The 21696-nt window shown below is 37.9% G+C and overlaps 1 protein-coding gene and 1 long non-coding RNA gene across 2 annotated transcripts; one reads left to right on the top strand and one right to left on the bottom strand.

Annotated features, from left to right (window-relative positions):
- The first annotated feature begins 3584 nt into the window (after positions 1-3584).
- Positions 3585-15399, top strand: zbtb32 (zinc finger and BTB domain containing 32). The gene is made up of 5 exons (XM_042490529.1): positions 3585-3668; positions 6501-7559; positions 8609-8712; positions 11423-11590; positions 13237-15399. The coding sequence occupies exons 2-5, from the start codon at positions 6532-6534 to the stop codon at positions 13464-13466; spliced, it is 1530 nt and encodes a 509-aa protein (XP_042346463.1). The 5' UTR covers positions 3585-3668; positions 6501-6531; the 3' UTR covers positions 13467-15399.
- LOC121946121 lies at positions 11410-20707 on the bottom strand. Its single transcript, XR_006105992.1, has 4 exons — positions 20589-20707; positions 19485-19856; positions 18334-18470; positions 11410-11487 (listed from the first exon to the last, which is right to left on the bottom strand). It is a non-coding gene; the product is annotated as an uncharacterized LOC121946121 (long non-coding RNA).
- Positions 20708-21696: the final 989 nt, after the last annotated feature.

Here is a 21696-nt window from a genome sequence, read left to right as displayed (position 1 = left end):
ATAGTGAGACCTACACATAATGCTATAGAACTAGAACATAACTCAGACCGCTTTAAAGGATGACCCCTCTCAATATTAGCTAACTATTTACAATGACAAAATACTACAACTACAACTACTACTTAGTGGCCTGATTAAAGAGCATAATGTTGAGCTGATAAGCATACAGTTGGTGAGAACTGTGAATCTTAAAATATTAGAGCCTCCTGATAAATTCTGTCATAAGGGCATTGCTGTCTAAGTATGTTATAAGCTAGCTGTGTTGACTGTATTTAACTGTAATGTCTGAATTTTGATGATTAAATACCAACTTGATTAGAATTATTTTGTGTTGTGCTGATGATACACATCTCTACGCATTCTTTACCTGAATGATTAAGCACTTAAAATTAAACAATAGGCATCAAAAAAAATGTCCCATCACCAAATCACAAAACTGAGATTTTGCTTTGTTTTTTTGCAAATTGAGTGATTATTCAGCTGGAAAAGCTACTTTCAGAATCTTGTCTGTGAACTAGCTTTGACTATTTTTTCTTCCAATAGCCTGACAACAATCAACCAGTAACTAACAAGTTAAATTTAAGAAGAAAATGCAAAATTATGTGAATTATACAAGGTGCCTTGGCTCCACATTAACATTTACCCGGGGCGAAGATACTCGATTACTCATGATACCTCGATAGAAGCTGCGCCAATGAAATTAAATAGTATTCACCAACTGTTTCCTCTCTCCCTCACATACCCAAACTACAATTTGAGGTCTAGTTAACATTGTGTGGATGTAAAAAATATTATTTAAAACAACATCACACTATATACAGTACAAATTTAAAGTTTTTTCATAATTTTGCGGCTTTTACTTGTTAATTTCTGATACCAACCGACATCAGTTGTTGCCAAATCTCACAATGAGTCTGTTGCAAAAACAGAGACATGTCTCAAACTAAGTTTATTTTCTCCTGATTTGTGTGTGAAAAAATGCCGTTTCAGTGTCAGAATGTTTAGAAGGGTCGGGGCTTGGGACAAATGGATCCAATATTTACTTGAGTGACTATGGGACTTAGGGAAAGGTCATAACCTGAACTCTTGTTCGCGTTTTTCATTGAAATGAATAGACTCAGGGCTGCCGCTAGTCTCCTAAAGGGGCAGGGTAACAGTGAAACCCATGTCACACAAATACAGGAAATTAATATAAAGTGGGCCATCTCAGTTTATCAAAGGTCTCTTCCAGGGGACATTAAACTGTGTTGCGTCAAGTGCAATACCTGATGCAGTTGTCCAATTGTGCAAGTGAAAAATAAATGTTAAGTTCAAAGTAATTTTACCAGCATAAACTAAGTTCTACATCCCTAAAGCAGAGCTTTTCCAGCTGAGCTACGTGCACGAGTCTGTTTCACCAACAAGCATTGAACAGGACTGATGAGAAAAACCTGACATTCTAGACACTATAAAGGTTAACTCATGTACAACATAGCATTGATAATATTAAATATTGAACTGCATGCGAGAGACTTTCTTTTTTTTCGGTTAGAAGTTAGCTGTCCAGACAGTGCGATCGTTGTCCTCTCAGAAGCGTTATAATCCACCCTTAAAGCTTTTTGGAAGCTTTGCAACAAAAATCCATAATGATCAATCCGACACAAATAAAAACAGTTGGTGTTGGTTAACCATCTACTAGCTGTCCAAATTGCCTTGTTTAGTCTGTAAACCAATCAGGTGCAGTATTCCTCACTTGTTGACAGAGGATGAGTTTCTGACTGTGTGCCAAGTAATAAAGTGCACAATGGAAAAGGGCAAAATGGTGAGTTTGGCTATTGGCAAGTGACAGGCGAGTGGCAAGGATGTGCTGGGTTGTGGAAGTCCCCTCTCACTGCGGCAGCAGGTCTCTCTTAAGCTGTTAGCATAGTGTGTGTATGTGTGTGAGTGTGTGTGTGTACACGTACATGTGTATGCAAATAAACCTATTCACCAACATGCATAACTGGTCAATAATACTCTCAGAGTCAGTAACCCTTGACATCCCTGCCATGAACGATACAATTTAAGCACTTCACACCATACTATCATCCTTCTGCTGCTCCCCGGTTCATACCAGATGTGACTTCAAAGGGCGTTTGCCATGTGATATTACATGGGCTTACACTCCTATTAATCAGATTTCATTGCATCAGAAAAACTGCCATCTGCTCCCCAAATGCAATTTACAGGCAACAATCTCCTGCAGCTGTTAAAGGAAAGATTGGAGAGCACTAACTGTGCTTGTTATTTAGGTTTTTGTTTCAGTTTGTAATCAACATTTTAATGTTTGCACTTACAGCATGTCTGATGGTGCTACAATACCTGGATCTCCTATTATGAGGTCTTCCGAGTTTCTCAGTTGCTCAAAAGTTCAGTCTGCTACTCCTTTCATTTACTGTGGGTTGACATTTTTACCTCTTAGGGTGCAAGAACTTCACAACTACCTGCATAACACAGACTCTAACAAACACCACAGCCAACATTTACTCTCTTTCAGCTCTGTTTTGGTCTCTCCTTAATACTCCACTGTGTTCATCAGTTATGTGCTTACTTTGTATGTCAGCTGGATGAAACAAAAGCATCTTGCAAGTTTTGATATAATTACATAAATATCCACATATTATATCAAATAATATATATGTTTTTGCATTTAACATAGCAAAAGTAGATGAAATATGATATAATTAACAAAAAAGGAAGTGCCTCTAAAATGTGTATGAACCTAGGCTGCTAATCAAAGCTAATTTCAAATACTGTATAAAGTTCTCACTGCTTGATTATTAACGATTATTAAAGGCAAACAAAGAAGTCACAATGTACATGACCACCGAGGTCTGCTTAACTGACCAGTTCTCTACAGTTGACCTATTTACAGGTTTTCACACTGACATCTGACATATCGGAAGGACAAAGCAGATATTTCTATTTAGAGGGTGCAGGGTTCAGTCAGGCCTACAGCCCTGTGTAGTGGTACCATCGGGCTTTTGTCTGTATGTTTCCTGTCACAGATCAGTGCCTTTCAAGTGGTTTTTGTCTCAGCACAGAACAGCCTATTAATGTAGTGACCAACAAGTGAGGCTGGAGTGAAAGAAAATTGTGTACAGCATACATCAGTAGGCCATCAGTAAGGCACGCAACTATCCTTTGAACCACTGACCCTGTTTCTCTCCCTCTTTCTCAATCTCTCTCTCTCTCTCTCTCTCTCTCTCACACACACACACACACACACACACACACACACACACACACAGTCTTTTCTCAGTTTCTGAAAATGTGTTACCTTTATTACATCTATATACATATATATCAATATATGTTGTCTACAATCTACAACAATTAAAGAGCATTAAATAGTAAAACTGCCTCCATACTTGAAGCAAACTACTATAACAAAATTATTAAAAGAACGTGTTTACTTTAAAATAAGTCAAGCTCTTATATTACAAAAAAAAACATTTAGCACCATAATCAATGAACCAATAAGGGAAAGAGACAAGTTGAAGAGGAGGGACTGTAAAGACAAAGGAGGAAACCACCCTGTCCCTCACCAAAACCTGTACCCAGACAGACATGTCACTTTGCAAGTCACTTCACAGTCATGATGCGAGGTAGCTCATCATTCTCCAGCGAGAACATTTACTAAACGCCGGGTAAGTGGCTCATTCACACAGCTTGCTGCTTCTTAAGTTTCCAAGACACAAAACCACAACAGAAAACTTTAGCGCTGCTCATCTTTGGTCTGATGTTTTCTATGCTCTACTGTAAACACAACCTTGTGTGCCGCTATTGATCCTATTGGCCGTACAGGCTTTAAGTTCTAGCTTCACTTTTGTAACTCCAGACCTTTACATGTGAGCTGTGGGGAGGCTGCTGTTAACTTCATGTCCTGTCAAAGGATGTGTAAATCTGAGGTTTTCCCCCGTGTAAGCATTGAGATAGTACTTTGACTGCAAAGAGCTCAAAGACCTGCTAACTATGTCACAACTCTGCAAAAGTGCATTGCAGATTTGAGCCGCATTGGGGGAATTTAATTATTGCACAAGCCAGTTTATTACAAAATCAAGTATATTCTGGAAATATTAAAGACTGAGGCAAGGATTACAAGGACTTGAAGCAAAAGTAAAACAGAATACAATACAGTAAAATAATTGATTTAATACCAAGCGGCCTCGAAAGAACACAACTGCATGTACTACTTCAACGCATAATTGAAAATTATGCATCAGCTATATCAAATTGATGTGAGGAGGAGGAAAGCCACAATATCTGAAAGTACAATATAACAAACTGTTGACACTGAAGTTTATGGACTGGCACAGAGAACGTTGCTATAAGAATTAAAGGTTTGCATCTTATACAACATAGGGATTGCTTTTAAAGTTTGTGCAAAATCTCCTTGCGCATAAAACATGTTTACTGACGTTGCTTTCAAGTAATTTATCCGAAAATACATTGTTAAACACCGTATGAATCCTCTCACAAAATAACTATTGTCACAGTGCCGCTACTATGACAACAACAGTGATACAATTATCCCACTATGTATTATATATTATTATCATTATCATCATTATTTTTTTTTTTAATTATTATTTGCGAGGACATTTATATGAATAAAAATGACTACTATAAAAAATGCATGACTGCACATTGTAAAAAGGAAATTTTCATTGAGCATGAAATAAATAATCTATGCCACTATTTATTTATTTATTTTTTTTACAGATCATTTTGTGGGGCTTATTGTCCCTTAAAGGGACGGGACAGTTTAAGTGTGAAAGGGGGAGAGAGAGAGGGGGCGACATGCAGCAAAGGGTCGAGGCCGGAACTGAACGCGCGGACGCTGCGGCAAGGATACAACCTCTGTATATTGGGTGCCGCTCTATCCACTGAGCCACCCCTATAATTTATGTTATAAATTAATATAATAATATAATTTATTTAATACATTTGTGACTGTAAACAAAGTTGTATGATGTCATATATAAGCAATATGGTACAATTCTGATCAGGCAGCACATGACTTTGACGGCCATAAATTGTGTACTGCTTTATATCCATGTACGCAGACGATACAATCGGCTGCACTGAACTGATGCATGCTTGATTTGCATGATAATTTCCCTGCGTGCTCTGCACTCAAAATTTTCAAACTGAGTATCTAAGAGATTTTTTTTTTTTAATTAAAAAAATACTGGCCGATTCTTATCAAATACAGTAATCAAACTGACTTTCTACTTCTGATACTGGAGCTGCGTCACTGTCAGTTTCACTCTCAGCGCTATGTGTTGTTGTGATTAAATTATAAATGAAATAAAGTTGAATTTTAAATTTTTAAATTTTTGGTTTAACATTTTCCAATAATATTCATTAATTTATGTGATTAAGAGCAGAGAGAGCAAGTTTTGGAGAGCGTGCATGCAAAAATGCATACAATTCCAGTAACTAGAAAACTAAATGTCATTTCGTTTCACATCTACTTTCCATTTACAGTCAACATCAGATTGCAGGACCGATTGGGGTTGCAATTGTGCAAAAAAAAAAGTCTGTAATAGCTCACAGTACTTGTGACCTCTGCTGCAGAAACCAACCACACACTGTATAATCATAAAAGTTCATTATAGACTTCAGAGTGTGTGAAGATGACAACCTCTCGGGCATCCGGTAGTTTCAACATACAGCCACAGTGTTTTCATCCATGCATTCTCAATTGCAGGTGTAAAATTCCAAATATTTCAGTCATACTAACATATTTGCATATTCCAACCCTCCGCACCCTTTGCATTTGATGTTTATCACATCCAAATACAGTCAGCCAAATATAGTTATTGTTCTTGATGCTTAAACTTTACTCATGTTTACTCATGTGTACAGTCATTAGTCATGGTTTCATATACTGTTAGGGCTTTGTGGCTTTAGAGTGTGTATGTGAGCACCAAATATCAAAGCTTTCACTAAACACAGTACTTTTCCACACATCAACCATATATTTCAGACATAATATGAGACACAGTTGTGATTGATGAAAGTTTTTCTCCATATTTCATAGTCTTTGTGTGAATTCTACTGATTGTAAACATGTAAATACATATGTGGGTTACTTGCAGTAAAATAAAAAACCGTAACAACTTACAGACTCTTCTACAAACTAGTTGAAAATCAAATTCACTGTTGCACTCGTTGCAATATAAACAAGTAATGAAATCACCTACATTCTGCCCCCTCAACTCTCACTGCAAGTAATGCTTTCTGGAGAGGATGGAAAAAAAAACTGTCCAAACCACAGAGAAACCTATTATCTGTGAATCAATAACCAATCCCTGCCGTTGATTTGCAAAGTGATTTTCCAACTTACAATTTAGCATTTCTAGAAATGCCGCATACCTGATAACGACCTGACAAACAGGTGGAACTAATTCTAACACAGTGTGGGCACTATCTGATCTCAGATTATTTTTGTTCCTTTGACTTTTTCTTTTCAGACTTTTGATAATATTTCTACAAACTTCAGAAATGATCAGAATCGACAACACCCAATACTTCCACTTTCTGCAGCAGGCAGATGTCTTACGTCGCTCGGGGACGCTCTGTGATGCCATCATCTCGGTAAAGAGTAAAACTTTCAGGGCTCATCGGCTAGTATTGGCTTGTGCTAGTAAAAGACTAGCGCAGCAGCTAGCCCAGGGAGACACAGACAGCCCAGTCCACTGCACTCTGGAGTATTTCTCACCCCGCACCTTCCAGCAAGTTCTGGACTTCACCTACGCACAGACTCTTGAGGTGTCTGAAGATGACCTGCACTTGCTGCTGAGAGCTGCTCAGCTGCTGGAAATGCAGCTGCTGGAGCACCAGTGCCGAAAGCAGCTGGACAATCTCGACTACAGAGCCAGAGATGATGACGAAAAAAGGGACATCACAAGTGTCAAAGAAGAGGAGGGAAGTGCAGAGGAGAATGATCAAAAGCAAAAAGGAAGTCCACTTCAAGAGGAGAAGCTCCAAGAGACTTTGTCCCCAGTAGAGCAGGCAAGCGACTGCATTATCATGGAAAACCTTTCACCCTCTGATCCTGCTAAGAACCCCGACAGTCCACCATTCCCAAGAAAGAAGCCCAAACTGCCCCCTGTGTCAGCACCATCCTATAACAGAGACAGTGTTACCGTGAGGCCGGCCAGCAGCAGTAACTCTTTCTCCTCTCCCTGGACTTTCCCTCCAAACATGTGGAGCTCTGTGAGCACCCTGCAGCGGATAGCAGAGAACTATTCAAGCTTAATTGCAACTCACCCCCTACAGTCTCCAAACCAGTCCTCTGTAGCATACCCATTCTCCCTCTCCACCCCCCACATGTTCCCCCTGCTAGGCTCTCGTTTTCAAACCCCTGTTCACAGCTCCGTAATGGGCTACTCTGGCTTTTATCCACGTTATACACAAAACCTTTACACTGGGTCGACAGGGATGGGGAGCCTAATCAAGCAAGGCCTGTTAAAAAGAAAAAAAGTCAGCCAGAGAGCGTTTACTGGGGCCGCACAAACCAGTGAGCCGAGGTAAGTCAGCACTCGGACATGAATTCGGAAACTTTTTTTTATTTTCTGTCAGTCTCCTTATTTTTCCTCTCACAGTCATCTCGAATCCCCTTATTTGCTCAATTGTTCCCTTACGACAGCTTTGGTACCTGACTCACTGCTGTTTGTCTGAGATCAAGCCTCCTGCACTTTCCAACTAGAGCAGTTTCACCTGTTAACCCTTCCCTGCCAGACCTAGTCAGTCCGTTTTTTTTTTTTGTTTTTTTTTTTTGATAAATCATAATTCTAATTTTCAGACTAACTACATCACAAAAGAGCAAAGAGACACACGAGTGATTTTTCCAAAAAAAGACACATTTAAGTTTTGGGTTTTTTTTGTTGGATTAAAACAAACAATACTTGTTCTAATTCTGAATGAATTTACCACTGCCGTTTTGTGGTACTACTAGACAGAGTGAAACTGACTTGACTTTGTTTTTGGGTAATTTTCCTCCTTTTGTGATCATGTACAGTGTTCCACACAGTCTAATCACACAGTGTGTAAAGGGGAGCCCCCTAAATTTCTCCCCTGCTTTGCAGAATTCAAGATTTTCCACCCACTGAAACAAGGTTTCAGTGTTTAGACTGGCTGTGTCTATACCACAAGAAATTGTTCAAAACATTAATGTATGTGTGTGTGTGTGTGTGTGTGTGTGTGTGTGTGTGTGTTTTGTTTGGGTTTTTTTTTTGGGTTTTTTTTTTGGTTTTTTTTGTGGGGGGTATTTTTCCAGCATCTCCTCATTATCCCGTTCTTTCTACTGTCACATTATACTAAAGTTATATGCACTTCTACCCAGAATGAGCACTATAAATATCTTGTGGTTGTACATGGAGAGGAAGGAAAGGGTGTTAAAGGATGTAATCTGTGATAACGCATAATGTTAAAAAATATTTGCATACTGACAGTTTTTTCCACACAAGACTTTTACTTGCAGTATATTACAGTACAGTATCTCTTTGGAGTGCAAATACAAGCAGTGTCTTTACAATGGTATTTTCAAGCCTTGCATCAGAAAATGTATTTTTCGCAGTTACCATGAGGGGCCCAAAGCCAGCAGAGAGAGAATCAAAGACTGCCAACACTGTAACACAAGCGCCCGTGGTGATCCAGTGCTGCGGGACTCAACACCACCAGGTAATGGCATGATTATAACAGAGAACATACTGTTTTTGAATAATTACAGCACAAAAAACGTACTAGTATGACTGCACAATACGATCAAAGCTGTACCGGTGCTTATCTAGTGTAGAACCAATAAATTTAACGCGACAGTAAGACAGTTCTTGCCATGACCCCTAACCTCGGCAGACTCCAGCTACATAGCTACGCAATGGAAAGTGATAAAGAGAGTTGTGGTTTTGAGAGCATGGTGCAGCAGGAGCAGGAGTGTGGTTACTAGATACAGCTAGATATATGCAGTACAGTATGCACTGCATCGCAACAGTGGTTTTTCCTATACCAAACAAAAATCAAACCTATTAATTCATTATAATTATTACTGTAATAGGAATGTAAGTCTCTGCAATACCACAAAAAAATTAAAGTGTGAGTGAGTGTGTGTACATGCGCGAGTTTGATAGTTTGTCTTGTACAATCAAGCTGATTAACATGTTTTATCTGATGGAACATTATGTTCATACTTGAAGAGATCAGGCGACGTTAAAACTGTGCTGTAGTGTCTGCAGTGTCATAACTGAGGAAAAGTGCTAAAGATAATACTACTCGGCACTTATTGAAAATCAGTCTAATATATAAAATGTGTGGGAAAAATGAAGCATTTAAGCACCTGTGTTTAGTGTTTTTATGTTATGTCTCACTGTCCTTTTTTTAATTTTCAAAATTATATTACTGCAGTGTAAATTAAAAAATTATCTATATAAGATGTAAGATATTTAAAAGTGAGAACTACAAAGACATATTGGACAGGAAGCATGCTAATGACAGCAGGTCTCAGTAGCTTTTGTTTAGAGTGGTGAGTGTTCAATTGTTGTGGTTTAGTCTCTTGATTTCCCCTACTACAGTACACCCCCTGCTTATTTCAGCATCCTGTCTATACTATGAGGCCCAAGTTTTCACTTGAGTAACCTGAAAAAATATAAGGGACTGAAATGCTTCAGAGTTGCTCCTTTAACCTCAAAATCACACCTTTCTAACCTTAAAAGACTCACTGACATACGTGACTGCAGAAGAGACGTGTGCACAGAGACAGGAAAGTAAGCTCATACAAACTGAATATATTGTCTTGCAACAGGATGCTGATCAAAAATAGACTTGTGCCTCTAAAAGATGATAAAAAAATACTGTGTATCGACTGATATGGTGTTCTAATGCTTGTGCAATAAATATTTATTGATTACCATTAAGATTAATTATTATTATGTCAATTAAGTCAGGGAATCTTATAATCCAGACTTTGACTGCTACTGTTAATTCAAGCAGGATTTTCTTTATAAAGTGGTGCTGTATTGTCGATTGATCTGATGAATGTTTTTTATTCAATAAATCCATTAATGGTTTGATTTATAATGTGTTACTACCATACTATTTACTATGGCAGAAACATATTTAGTATGTCCCAGTGCATAGTTTGTCAAATGCAGTAAGTCGGAAAAATACCAGGATGTCCTACTACATCTGGTCATATTTTGCAGTATGCAAGCCAGCATGCTTTTCTGGCTCTCTTGACCCACAATTCTCTGCACAGCAGAAGATTCGTCACATTGACTGAGCCATAGACAGATGACAGCTTGACAGGTCATTGACAGTTGTTAGAAGCTGCAATGGTGGACTTTTTAAGGGCAGCTGCTGTACCTACTCAAAGTAAATTTGGAAGGCAGCAATAGTGAAAAGCCAAGTTCAAGGTGACATCATCAGATATTTTGTTTTCTTCAACTAACAGTCCAACCCCCAAAGATAAAATGTGCTTTAAAAAAAAAAAAAAAAAAGCTGGAACTACTGGGAATTCATGATTATTCAAATAAATCCAATAATTAATCAAATAATGAATTTTCTCCATTAGTCCTCTATTCATGCAGCTCTAAAATGAAATGAGTTAATCTTTTTTACCTTTTGTCAGTTTCACTAAAACTGCCTCTTTATCCACATAGTAGTACATGAGACTGATAAGCTATGAAAAAAAAGTTCCCCCTTCTCAGGCAGTTACTCATAGTTCTTCTAATGACATTACCACATGTCGACGCAGTTTATAACGCAGCTGTCAATCAATGCTCAAGAGCTAAAAAGTACACAAAAATATGACTCGAAAACATCTGAGGCGAGAAACAGGCAATCCAGTAAAAGAACCTCGATTCATATTTGATCAGGGCTGATAGTTTTACGGTTTGACCTCAGTTCATGAGCAATGATTTACAGCTGCGTTACAGGCTGCTGGTTATTTTCATTCATGCATTCTTACAAATGCCATTAGAAGTCCTACGAGGAGGCAGAGGGGTTTTTTTTTTCACAGACGATCTGTGTCATGTACATGTACAGTTTCAGTGAACATGACAATTATTTTGATAAAAGTTTTCAATTACAGCTTTAATGTCCTTCTCCGTTAAGCACTAAATTATACATAAAAGTAACAATTAAGAAATAAGTGCTAAAGAAAAGGCATATATTCAGAAAACAATGCAGTTTTGATAAGCTCACATTTGTTACAGTGTTTAATAGATGTACACATGGAAGTTCCACATCATACTCCAAAACACTTTCACGGGACTGTTAGCTGGAGCTGGAACTGAACCACAGTACCTCTAAATTGCAACATGTTTTTGTGAACAGGGCCCCTTACTGTCCACCGAAATATTCACACCTATTTTCCCTCATTTTGTTGTTTGCAAAGGTGACGCCTGTGCAGGGTGTCGGTTCTGTGGAAGAGGAGATGAGGTGCAGCGTGAACCGCAGTCCCTTCGACAAGAGAACAGAGGAGAAAAACCCTATCAGTGCCAACACTGTCCTAAAAAGTTCAGTCTGAAACACCAACTGGACACACACCACCGAGTTCACACCGGTAAGCAAACTATTTAATCGGCAGTGCAAAGCCAAAAGTGCTTTTTCTGATAGCTTGGCAAAAATAACTTTTAAGGTTTATAAGGAGATTCTTTTTCTGAAGGGCACTTTTAAACTCCGTCTCAGTTACCATTCAGCTGAGTATACTTAAATGTTAAGATCTGAGATTATGCCTACCTACAATGATAGATAATAATCTTTGTATATTTTGTGGCACAATAGAGCAAAAACTACAAATAATCACCAGGGGAATTTTATTATTCAACATATTTGTTCTTGTCCAAAATCTAGAGACAAAGTGAATACAGATAAACTGGGTCATCAGGTCAGAGGAGCCAAATAAATACAAAAGTATTTGTATACTTTGATTTTAAAAAGCCAATGGCATGAAACAACTGAAAAGCAACAACAGTAGAGTAAGGCTGAGGCTGCTTAAGTCAGTGGGATTCTCTAAAGTCCCTAAAGTTTGTTGTTAGCATAGCATGTTTTTGAGCTTACACGACCATGCCAGTACTTCTGCATGTTTTAGACAATTTACTACAAGGCATTACCGATTAACATCTTCCGAAGCAGATTGTTGTGTTGTAGATTTTTTGACAAACTGCAGGCGTGTGCTGGTTTCCACTCATTTTAGTACTATGAAACACACTTTACAGGAACTTGAAACTCACAGACTTGAAACTTGCGTGAGATAGAAAATCCTTCAATCAATGAAAAATTTCATGTCTGCTTTAAGTGCTTTAGAGGCTATTATGACTATTTCTGTAGTGTAATGCAATTCAAAGTGTGCACTTACAACTGTATTATCATGCAACGATAGCTTTGACATCAGACAGGCAGAATATTCCATGTGATACATTACCTGTGTTAGGCAATTTTCTCTGTAAATTGGACAGTGTGCAAAGTTTAAGTAATGAAGCACTTGCCAAACAGCATGCGCTTATACAAAATGAAAAAGAAATAATTAGCAACAACTTAAATTCTAGGAGATAACTGGTTGTAAATTGGTTGAAACATGCTATCAAACCACAGGAATGGTGCTCGACATTAAAATAGGTCACTTTTTTCAGAGTAAAAGGGCCAGCATTCAAGTTGAAATGTCATCCTAAAACATTTAATGTAACATGTCATTTAAAACATATATTAATTTGTCCTGAAGCTGAAAAATGAAAACAGCACATATATTGTATCTTATACAACATTTTTAAGACTTTCTCTCATGCACAATTTTCAAAATCTGCTGTAATAGGATTTTCTGTTGAGTTTTAAATGTTACTTGTACTTTTTGTACAGAATTACAGCTGATACATAATTATTGATTTTAGTTTTTGCTACATCAACATGCAGTCATGGATATACCAACACGTAAGTGGTGCATAACTGTTTCGATGGGGATCTGAGATGATTTGTTTAAAAGTGACCAAGTTTAGTTGATTTCACTCCAAATCAAGCAATAGGAAAAAATATACTGCATAAATTGTAGTTGGGTTATATAGCAGGATGTAAAAATGATGATGATGAAAAGATGGTTGAAAACTGGCGAGGAATACACGTCTACACATCCTGAAGTCACGAGGCCCTCTCTCATGTGAGCACACGTCTCTTCATCCTATATTGACTTCCTTCCTATTCTCTCTTTGTTTTAAGGAGAGAAACCCTTCGAGTGCCGTCTCTGTGGTCAGCGCTCACGGGACTACTCGGCCATGATCAAGCACTTGCGGACTCACGGCGGAGCGACACCCTACCAGTGCACAGTGTGCCTGGAGTTCTGCAACAGCCTGGTCGCCATGCAGAGGCATTTGAAGAGCCACTCAGTGCAGGACTTCCCTCCTGACTGGAGCATCAACAGCACCTATCTGTACATCTCACACATCTGAGCCGCACACAGACACTGCTGTCTACACAAAGTTCTCATAAATGTAGCTTTAGTTTGTGCCTCTCATGTACTATCATTACATTTGACACACAGAGCAGAGCATTTGTTTTTCTGAAGGAGAAGGAGAAAATACCAAGATGGTCCTTTCACAATTACCACTGTTTTAAAGCTATAACAATATATGAGAGGCACAAACTAGAGCCGACGCAGGTGTCACATTAACCTCTATACAAACTGAAACTGATCTATTCTTATTCACGACACAACACACTGCTCTAGAAAAGAAAAATGTGGCACTTATTTCCAATGACATGTCAGAAAAGGTACTGAAAGTGTTTATCATTTCACATTAGGTCATGTACGCGCATTAAAGCCACATAAGCAGCTCCTCCTCGTCAAATGACGCAGACACCTTCCCTCTTACTTTCATAATTATTGGACCACTTTTGTAAACTTTGTAAGTTTGACTTAGGTTTATAGCACCCTCATGAGGGCAACCACTGTAACAATCACTTTGTCTTTCTGTAGAAAAGCTCAAAAATGTATCACCATGTTAAAACAGGACTAAGGTGTAATGTTTGCAGTTGGAAAAAGGAATGTTTTTTTTTAAGTCCTGTTAGATACAAACAGGTCTACATTCACTGATCCAGATTTAGCTGTTTCGGTCGGTATGCTTTACTTCTCTCATTAAAATTCAAATGTATCTATACCATTTTAAAGAAGCAGTGTGTGGGATTTTTTGGCATCTTGCAGTGAGGATTGCAGATTGCAACCAGCTAAAACTTCTCCCATGTGCATAGTGTCAGTGTTAATTGTTCAAGAGGTTTTTACCAGGAGCCTAAGGGAAGCTGTTTTCTTCTCCAAAGCACACCAAACAGGTGAATAAAACCAGTAGAAACACAGAGAAAAAGAGTTTCAAATGAGTGTTTCTCTGATGTTGTACAGCTTGTCACAGACAGGTTGCAAGACTAGCACCTGCGAAAGATCCAAAGTTTAGCAGATTTTTAACGAGAGCCGAATTATCCGTAGAGGTCTCTTCTCAAAAACAAATGAAAATGTTGATTTAAAATACCCCCAAAACACAGCATAAATCAGTTTCTCATCAAAAATTAGTGTTATATTGACGTTTTTTAGCTCATCACACAGTTGCTACTCTTTGATGGTGTCAACGCCAAACGTGATAGGCCCTATTTAGAGCGAGTGTTTGATTTGTCTGCTCTTGGTTACTGTAGTAACATGGCAGTACAACATGGCTATCTCCATGGATAAGGACCTGCTCCCTATGTAGATATAAGAGGTTCATTCTAAGGTATTCAAGAAACAACTATTCTTATTTCAAGGTGATTATACACAGAAAAAACACTTTCAAAATATTTCATTTGTGCCCCTAAATCCTACACACTGAACCTTTAAAATATTTACTTTGTTATGACCCTGTGTTATGATACTCAGAGAAAAGCAGGAAGAGAAGGTTTGGAGAGTTTTGCCAGTGCATGGACCTTGAGGCTTGGCACTGCTTATGTGACAAAACTCACCCGAGTCCCAATCGTGGCATCATTAAAACGTTAGCGAGATTGTATTTATGTAACATTGACAATCTGGAATGTCGTGGATAGTTTAAGTGCTCTGATTCATTTAACTGACTGCAGGCAGCTATGTCTCTCCACACAGTGACAAACAGTCCAGCATTTCTTTCTTCTTTCATTAGTAGATCTTTTACATTGTCAGTCACTGATGCAGAGCTGCCTAACTCACTAGTTGCAGCTCAAATGCATAGATATACTAAGTAAATGTCAAGTGGTGTTTACCTGCAATACCAGGCCACAAGTTATATGACTGCAAAGCTATGCCAGAATCCTCATATCATATGCAACAGTATGTAACCACGCACAGTGCTTCCCAGAGGGAGCTTTCAATAAAGCTTTCAAGCCTGTTTCCACTGAAAGCTATTTGTTAATTTGTTCAGTATTATCTTAATGTGTATGATAGTTTAGAGAAAACTTTAACATGTTTTTCATTAGTAGGCTTTAATGATCATATGCCTTATTTTAAACTACTAATGCATTGAATAAAAAAGCTTACATGCAAGAGCTTTTTTGGAAATTACTTGTAGTTTGTACAAATGAACAAAAAATACATGTAGAAGTTAAAGTTTATGATAAGATACGATAAGATATGATATGATACCATACAATACACGTTATTGTCCCCATAGCGGAAATTTGACTTGGACTCAGTGCTGCACAGATAATGCCTTCACACTTACAACAAAAACAACAGTCAAACCCAATGGCCTGAACAAAAACAACACCAGATACGCAACTGCACATAGTCCCAGTTTCACTTAATACAAATTGTGCACACATTGCACACGACACCTACTGCACTCACCCACAAATAAAAACACCATGAGACTATATAACACACAATTTCTCAGGCAGCATTGTTTAAAAGTTTTACAGAGGAAGGAACAAAAGAGGTTTTAAAACAACTGAGTTTGCAGTGGGGGGCTCTATATCGTACACATACATATACATGTCAAGTACATGCTTTAAACAATTTCTAACTAATTTTCATACTCCAAATGTTCCTGTCTTTACAGGATACGATTAATGATCATTAAACTATGCAAAGAAACTGTATACCTTACTTATGACAAGATAAAGGGTGTTTTACATTTTGAAATTTATATAAAAAAACTTTTTTTTTTCTCATGCAGATTAAGGTACTGATTTCCCCCCAAAACTGCTTTTTATCATTGCATTGGTCCAGTAGCAAATGCAATACTGTGATCAGTGTTTGTTGTTCAGCAGTCTGTGTTGGGGTCCCTGTGTCTACACATGACATGTACAGCACGTGACATCGCGGAGACTGATAATCCACTTTAACTGAGAATACATTTAGGCATTAATGCAGCACATTTGATGATTTAAAGAGCCCATTTTGCAGCAGCCATTTCACCTTGTCATTGTAGGAAAAGCACAGGTGTCACTAATAACAATAACTCAGACTCTGTTATATTTAAGTGCCCCACTTTAGTCAATGAAACTGCACAAATACCTGGAACCTGAAACTGGCACAGATAAAATGGAATCAGCCCTTAGCTTAACTCCTACTCTGAACAGAAGTTGTCCAATCATAGTTTAGCAACCCCTTACTAGGCATAGCAGATGTTTTCTAAGTTTAGGCTTGCCTTGGTCCAGGCCTTTTTAATCTGCTGAGTAGTTGGTCTGGCATCATGACATGAAACAGCACTTTCTCATTTGAAATCCAATGAGCGCTTCATGGGATACTACATACTACCACAGTGCTCATACAGGGCTTTAGTGAGAGCTATACCAAGCATCTAGAAAGTTTTAAGATGTGTGTCTGTTTTTAGCCTTTCCACGACCAAAATCACAAGAGCAAAAGCGTAAGGAAGGGAGTGTGTAGCCTACCCAACATAAAATACTGGATAGCGGGGCAGAGAGACACTGCATTATGGAGAGGGGTTATATTTTGTGGCAGACCAAGAATGCAGTCTAAAAGAACATGTATCCTCTTACTTTTGTTAGTGCAACCCATTCCCGGGTCAGTACAACTCCTAGGTTCAGAAAAGATACGTTTTGGGTACAACAAACAACAACAAAACGGCAGTGAATTCATTAAACCACAGCTCTAGTTTGCTCATGAATAGCAAGCCAAGGCAAAGTGCATCACATTTACAGAAATATGAAAAATAAAAGGGATGCACAATATTGATTTTTTGTTGATACAAGATATGCAGATAGACATATCCACTTTTGCCCACCTAATTTCAGTGATCAGCAAGTCTCATTTGTAGTGGAATTAACGTCATATTATACAAGCTGTTATCCAAATGGGCCACCAGCAGATGGAGACATAAAACACAATGCTTTGCTGTGTATGTCATACTCTTTCATTGTGGAAAATATGGAAAATACTTCAAGTTAGGGTTTATGTTTTGCACATGTTGACTTTGTCAATTTAAAAACATTTATGTATCAGTTTGTGATAACTGCAATAATCAGCACATTGGCCTAATTCAATATTTCATTTAAAGCCAATATCTGCTGAAATTGATGATGTGCTGATATTATCGTGCATCCCAACTTTAAACCAAAGAAAATTCTCTTTAGTTGTATCAGTTTTCCTTATGTGGGATTTCAGTTTTAAGTAACAACCAATTAAGTATTTGATGACCAAAGAGGAAAACAGTTCTTTTGCCAGAAGAAATTGATGGCATTATACATTTCTGCAATCCACTAATACATTTGTACATTTCATACAAATCATAGCAATTTCTAAAGTTTCTAAAGTGACATAGTATACGAGCTGATTTTGTCACTGGAAGGTGGAAGGGATGGTGGATGGTGTGATCCTGAGGCGAGAAGCCTGTCAACCTAAAGACCACTGCACAAGACCAACAAACAATAAAACGCCAAATGAAAAGCCACCAAATGTAGCTGTTTTTCAGCTCCCCATCACTGTTTCCACTGAGGACAGTTACACAAAAAAATGGTTCTTTATCAAGACATGGTTGCATTTCCAATTGGGATTGTGCCACCCAATTTGTGGGCATTTTTTGCCAAAACATATATTTTCCTTACCATAACTACGTGGATTTTATATTTTTCTTCCAAAATCTAACCACTGATTACCACAGCATTGTTGAAACATAAGGCTTAAATATATCTCCAACTTAATACCAGTTATATGTTATATATCCATGGTATGCAGAAATGTAAAATACCAACATTTATTTTGGTAGCTAGGTTGGAGAAGAAGTGGTGAGAGTCAACCTAATGTCAGAGTGCACTCTTTAAATAAAATATGTGTTCAAATCAAGGTGACTGACACGATCCTACCAAAAGCAGATAGTTCATCCGGGTATTCCAGTGGCGCTGCAGATCCAGATTCCTGGGATTCAAGCTGGGAAGTTCACCGTTTACTGGACTCATTGGATCTTCTTCACTGGATCTCCTCGCTCAATAAAATATCTGACCTGCATTTACAAACAGACTTATAGTCTTTATTCTGATTTACTTTATTTTACACCTTGGGTTTCTTTTATATTGTACATCATACCAGATCGTAACAAACATAAAAGTAAGCTCTGACTGAATACAAATACTTATCAGGTTGAAAACTATTTTTTTTAGTCTAATTTCCAAATTCTCAAATTATATTATAATTATTTTTGCTCTAACAAAATAAAGAATATCAGGCATGAAATTATTAGTTTCACATTTTCAGCTTAGCCAACATTTGAGTAAGTAATAAAACACAATATATCTAAAAATGAAGCTACAAAACTTTTTCAGTGAAGCAAACTTGTGTTTCCTGTAGTTCATTATTTAAAAGAGGAGAGGGGTGTGTGGAAAACTTGGAGGGGAATCCAAATACTTTTTAAGCCTTGGGTAGGGGGTTGTGTGTTTTTATTTGGCCTAGGGTAAGGACATTCAACTTCAAAGGGTAGCAGGCCATATTAGATATAATTAGATCCCCCAAACCCTCAAGTGTTTAAAGTTTTGAAAGCCACATTTTCTTTTAATCTTTAAAATCACAGCATTTATTATGGCCAGAAACTGTTAAATAGTGTTATTTATGGTGGCTTTTTGAATATTTATATTACCTGGGAGAGTAAAGATACAAAAAAACAAGTCACACCACCACTCTGATAAATAAAGCACAGTCCCTAATACCAGTTTTATCAATTGCGTAAACACATTTGGCCAAATGCTCATTAACTGTGAACACAAATTTCAAGTTTTCAATGTTAAAAGAATAGCTCGAAAATTAGCAGCATGAGGAGAAATTGATTACGAACTGGACATTAGAAGAAATTCCCACAGTTTTCTTTCAGCTAACTGGTTAAAATGACTATGAATTTTGAGAAATGTTTGACACTTGATATTGACCAACTGCTGTAAAATGCAGGAATGGGCTTTACATAAAGCTAACTAAAGGTAACTTCGTTGCTAATCAAATCTAGCAAAACAACTGAGAGCTAGCTTACCGATGCAGGTGAGGTGCAACTAATTAAGACCGCGGTGCGTGTTTTCCTGAACTCCCTTCACTTTCATTGTCCTCAGACGCTCTCTCCTCCGGGATATTATCAAAACTGAATCCACCGTGAGACGGTTGCTTGTCTTAGTCCAAGTCCCCCAGTCTTTAGTGGCTCTGGAGTCTTGTGCCAGAGTCATTAACCGGTGGGCCTGGCTGGCGCTGCAGCGGGTCAGTGGGACCTGGTGGGCGGTGTGAAACCGGCGCAGGTCCGCTCTGAAGGAGCCTTTCTCCGGACTCATGCGGGACTCAAAGCGAGCGCCCCACTCAATCTCAGTGTCAATGTAGGACGTTTTGGCTTGGCACATCATTCCTGTGTGTAAAACTGAGACGGAAGTGGCTGTTAGTTTTCTGCCAAAAATGTGAAATGCCTAATCTGTTTTAAAGTTGAAGTACACATTATTTGCCACAAGATGTCACTGTGTGATCTCCATCGTCGAAACAGTAATGGATGGATGAAAGAATGAAAAAGGGAAGGCTGTGCTCCCACGGTCTAATAAGTCCACCACTTGTGGAAAATTTTGAGAAAAAAAAATCTTGTGAATGTTTGACTCAAAGTGAGTTTCAAAATGACAAATGGTTTCACTTTTCCAAATTTTGACATGACAAACTAGGCACAGTAATGGTGTGTAATACTACTATACTACTATGTCAGCAATACCAGCCATATCAAGTAAATTGTCGATTCCATGACAACACACAGCTTATTTCAATTTGGGACTGAACAGCTTTATGTAAAACATAAATGCCAGCTCTTTTTGCAGCAGTTTATTAACAAAATTGTCAGCTGACAGTTTGATGTGTTTCATCGAAGTGTTTGCTTAGAAAACATGTAAATAATTTATGAAAACTGCAACTGTAAACAAAAATTCCCTGCAGGTGAATTATGTGCCAAACTTTTTCTTGACCAGGAGCAGTCACTACATAAAGTCACTGCTCCATGGCATCTGTTGACAGAAATGATATATAATATTCATAACTGTGTTCATTAGTATAATAACCTGAAAATAAGAATTGTTGTATTCTTGTAATCTCAGAGTGAACTGTTTATACCTACATTTGGAGCAAATCCTCTTTCTTGGAGTCCACCATATTGTTGTACTGTAGCCCAGAACAGACAAACCCAAAAACTGGCTCTAGATAGGTCCATTCGCATTATCGCATCGGCCACCATTCTCCTGCACACTTAGCACATGGGAAAAGTATCAGTAAGTTGCAATCTGCAACTTAATCACTAGATGCTGTTAAATCCTACTCACTAGACCTTTAAAAGAAATAGAGACAGAGCACAAGCATCATACTCTGAAAACAAAGCCAGCTGGAGGCGAAAATAATTGGTGAAAGAATATGCAACCAAATAATGAAACAAAAACAAGATGCTAGTAGCTAGTACTAAAAACAACCTATTTCAGCATTGACAAACCTGGTCTGATCGGTGCCTCTTCTTCTTAACTTGTTTATCTCAGAGAAATGATGCCACTGAATGGCCACACTTTATATGTGAAACTATTTTACCAAAGATGCTCCTCAGGGTTACTATCATTCATGGACTGTCTAGAACAGTCAGTAACATAACAGGAAAAGGGCTTTTCCTGACAACTGAGTGAAAGATATTTAATTTCCTGCTTTTCAAAAAAAAAAAAATCCCTGCTTTTTTGGCGAGATTTCTGCCTTCAGCCTTGATCATAGTTACTTCAAGGAATAATGCTACGAATATAACATGCCCCAACACAATACAAACTATCTTGACTGTACAAAATATCAATGTATCTTCAAATGTTGGGTATATGCAAATAGGCAATAGATGAGCAGCATAGGTGGCATATGATTGGATGTTGACCACGACCCTGTCAATTATTATAAAATTAATAATTAACAAAAGTAAATACGAACTTTAAAGTGGTACTTTCACAATAAATTACAAAAAGGTCATATTTTTTCCACTTTACCCTTGTGATTTTTAGCCAGACTGTTTGAGATTCCTGTCTCTAGTCAAACCAATGAGAGTGACTGGATTTGACTCCGAAGCCATGGTGCTCCAAGGCCATAAAATTACATACAAAAAGGCTTCTCAGTGACCAGTGTTCAGTTAAGCTAAACACTAAAGAAAATTAAACTTAAAATGACTGACTCATCATTTCAATGCTGTGTTCTCTGCAATAAAA

The sequence above is a fragment of the Plectropomus leopardus genome, chromosome 7 (assembly GCF_008729295.1).
Source record: "Plectropomus leopardus isolate mb chromosome 7, YSFRI_Pleo_2.0, whole genome shotgun sequence".
NCBI lineage: Eukaryota > Metazoa > Chordata > Actinopteri > Perciformes > Serranidae > Plectropomus > Plectropomus leopardus.
Note: the sequence above shows the minus strand (reverse complement) of the source record. Positions and strands in the feature narration are given on the sequence as shown.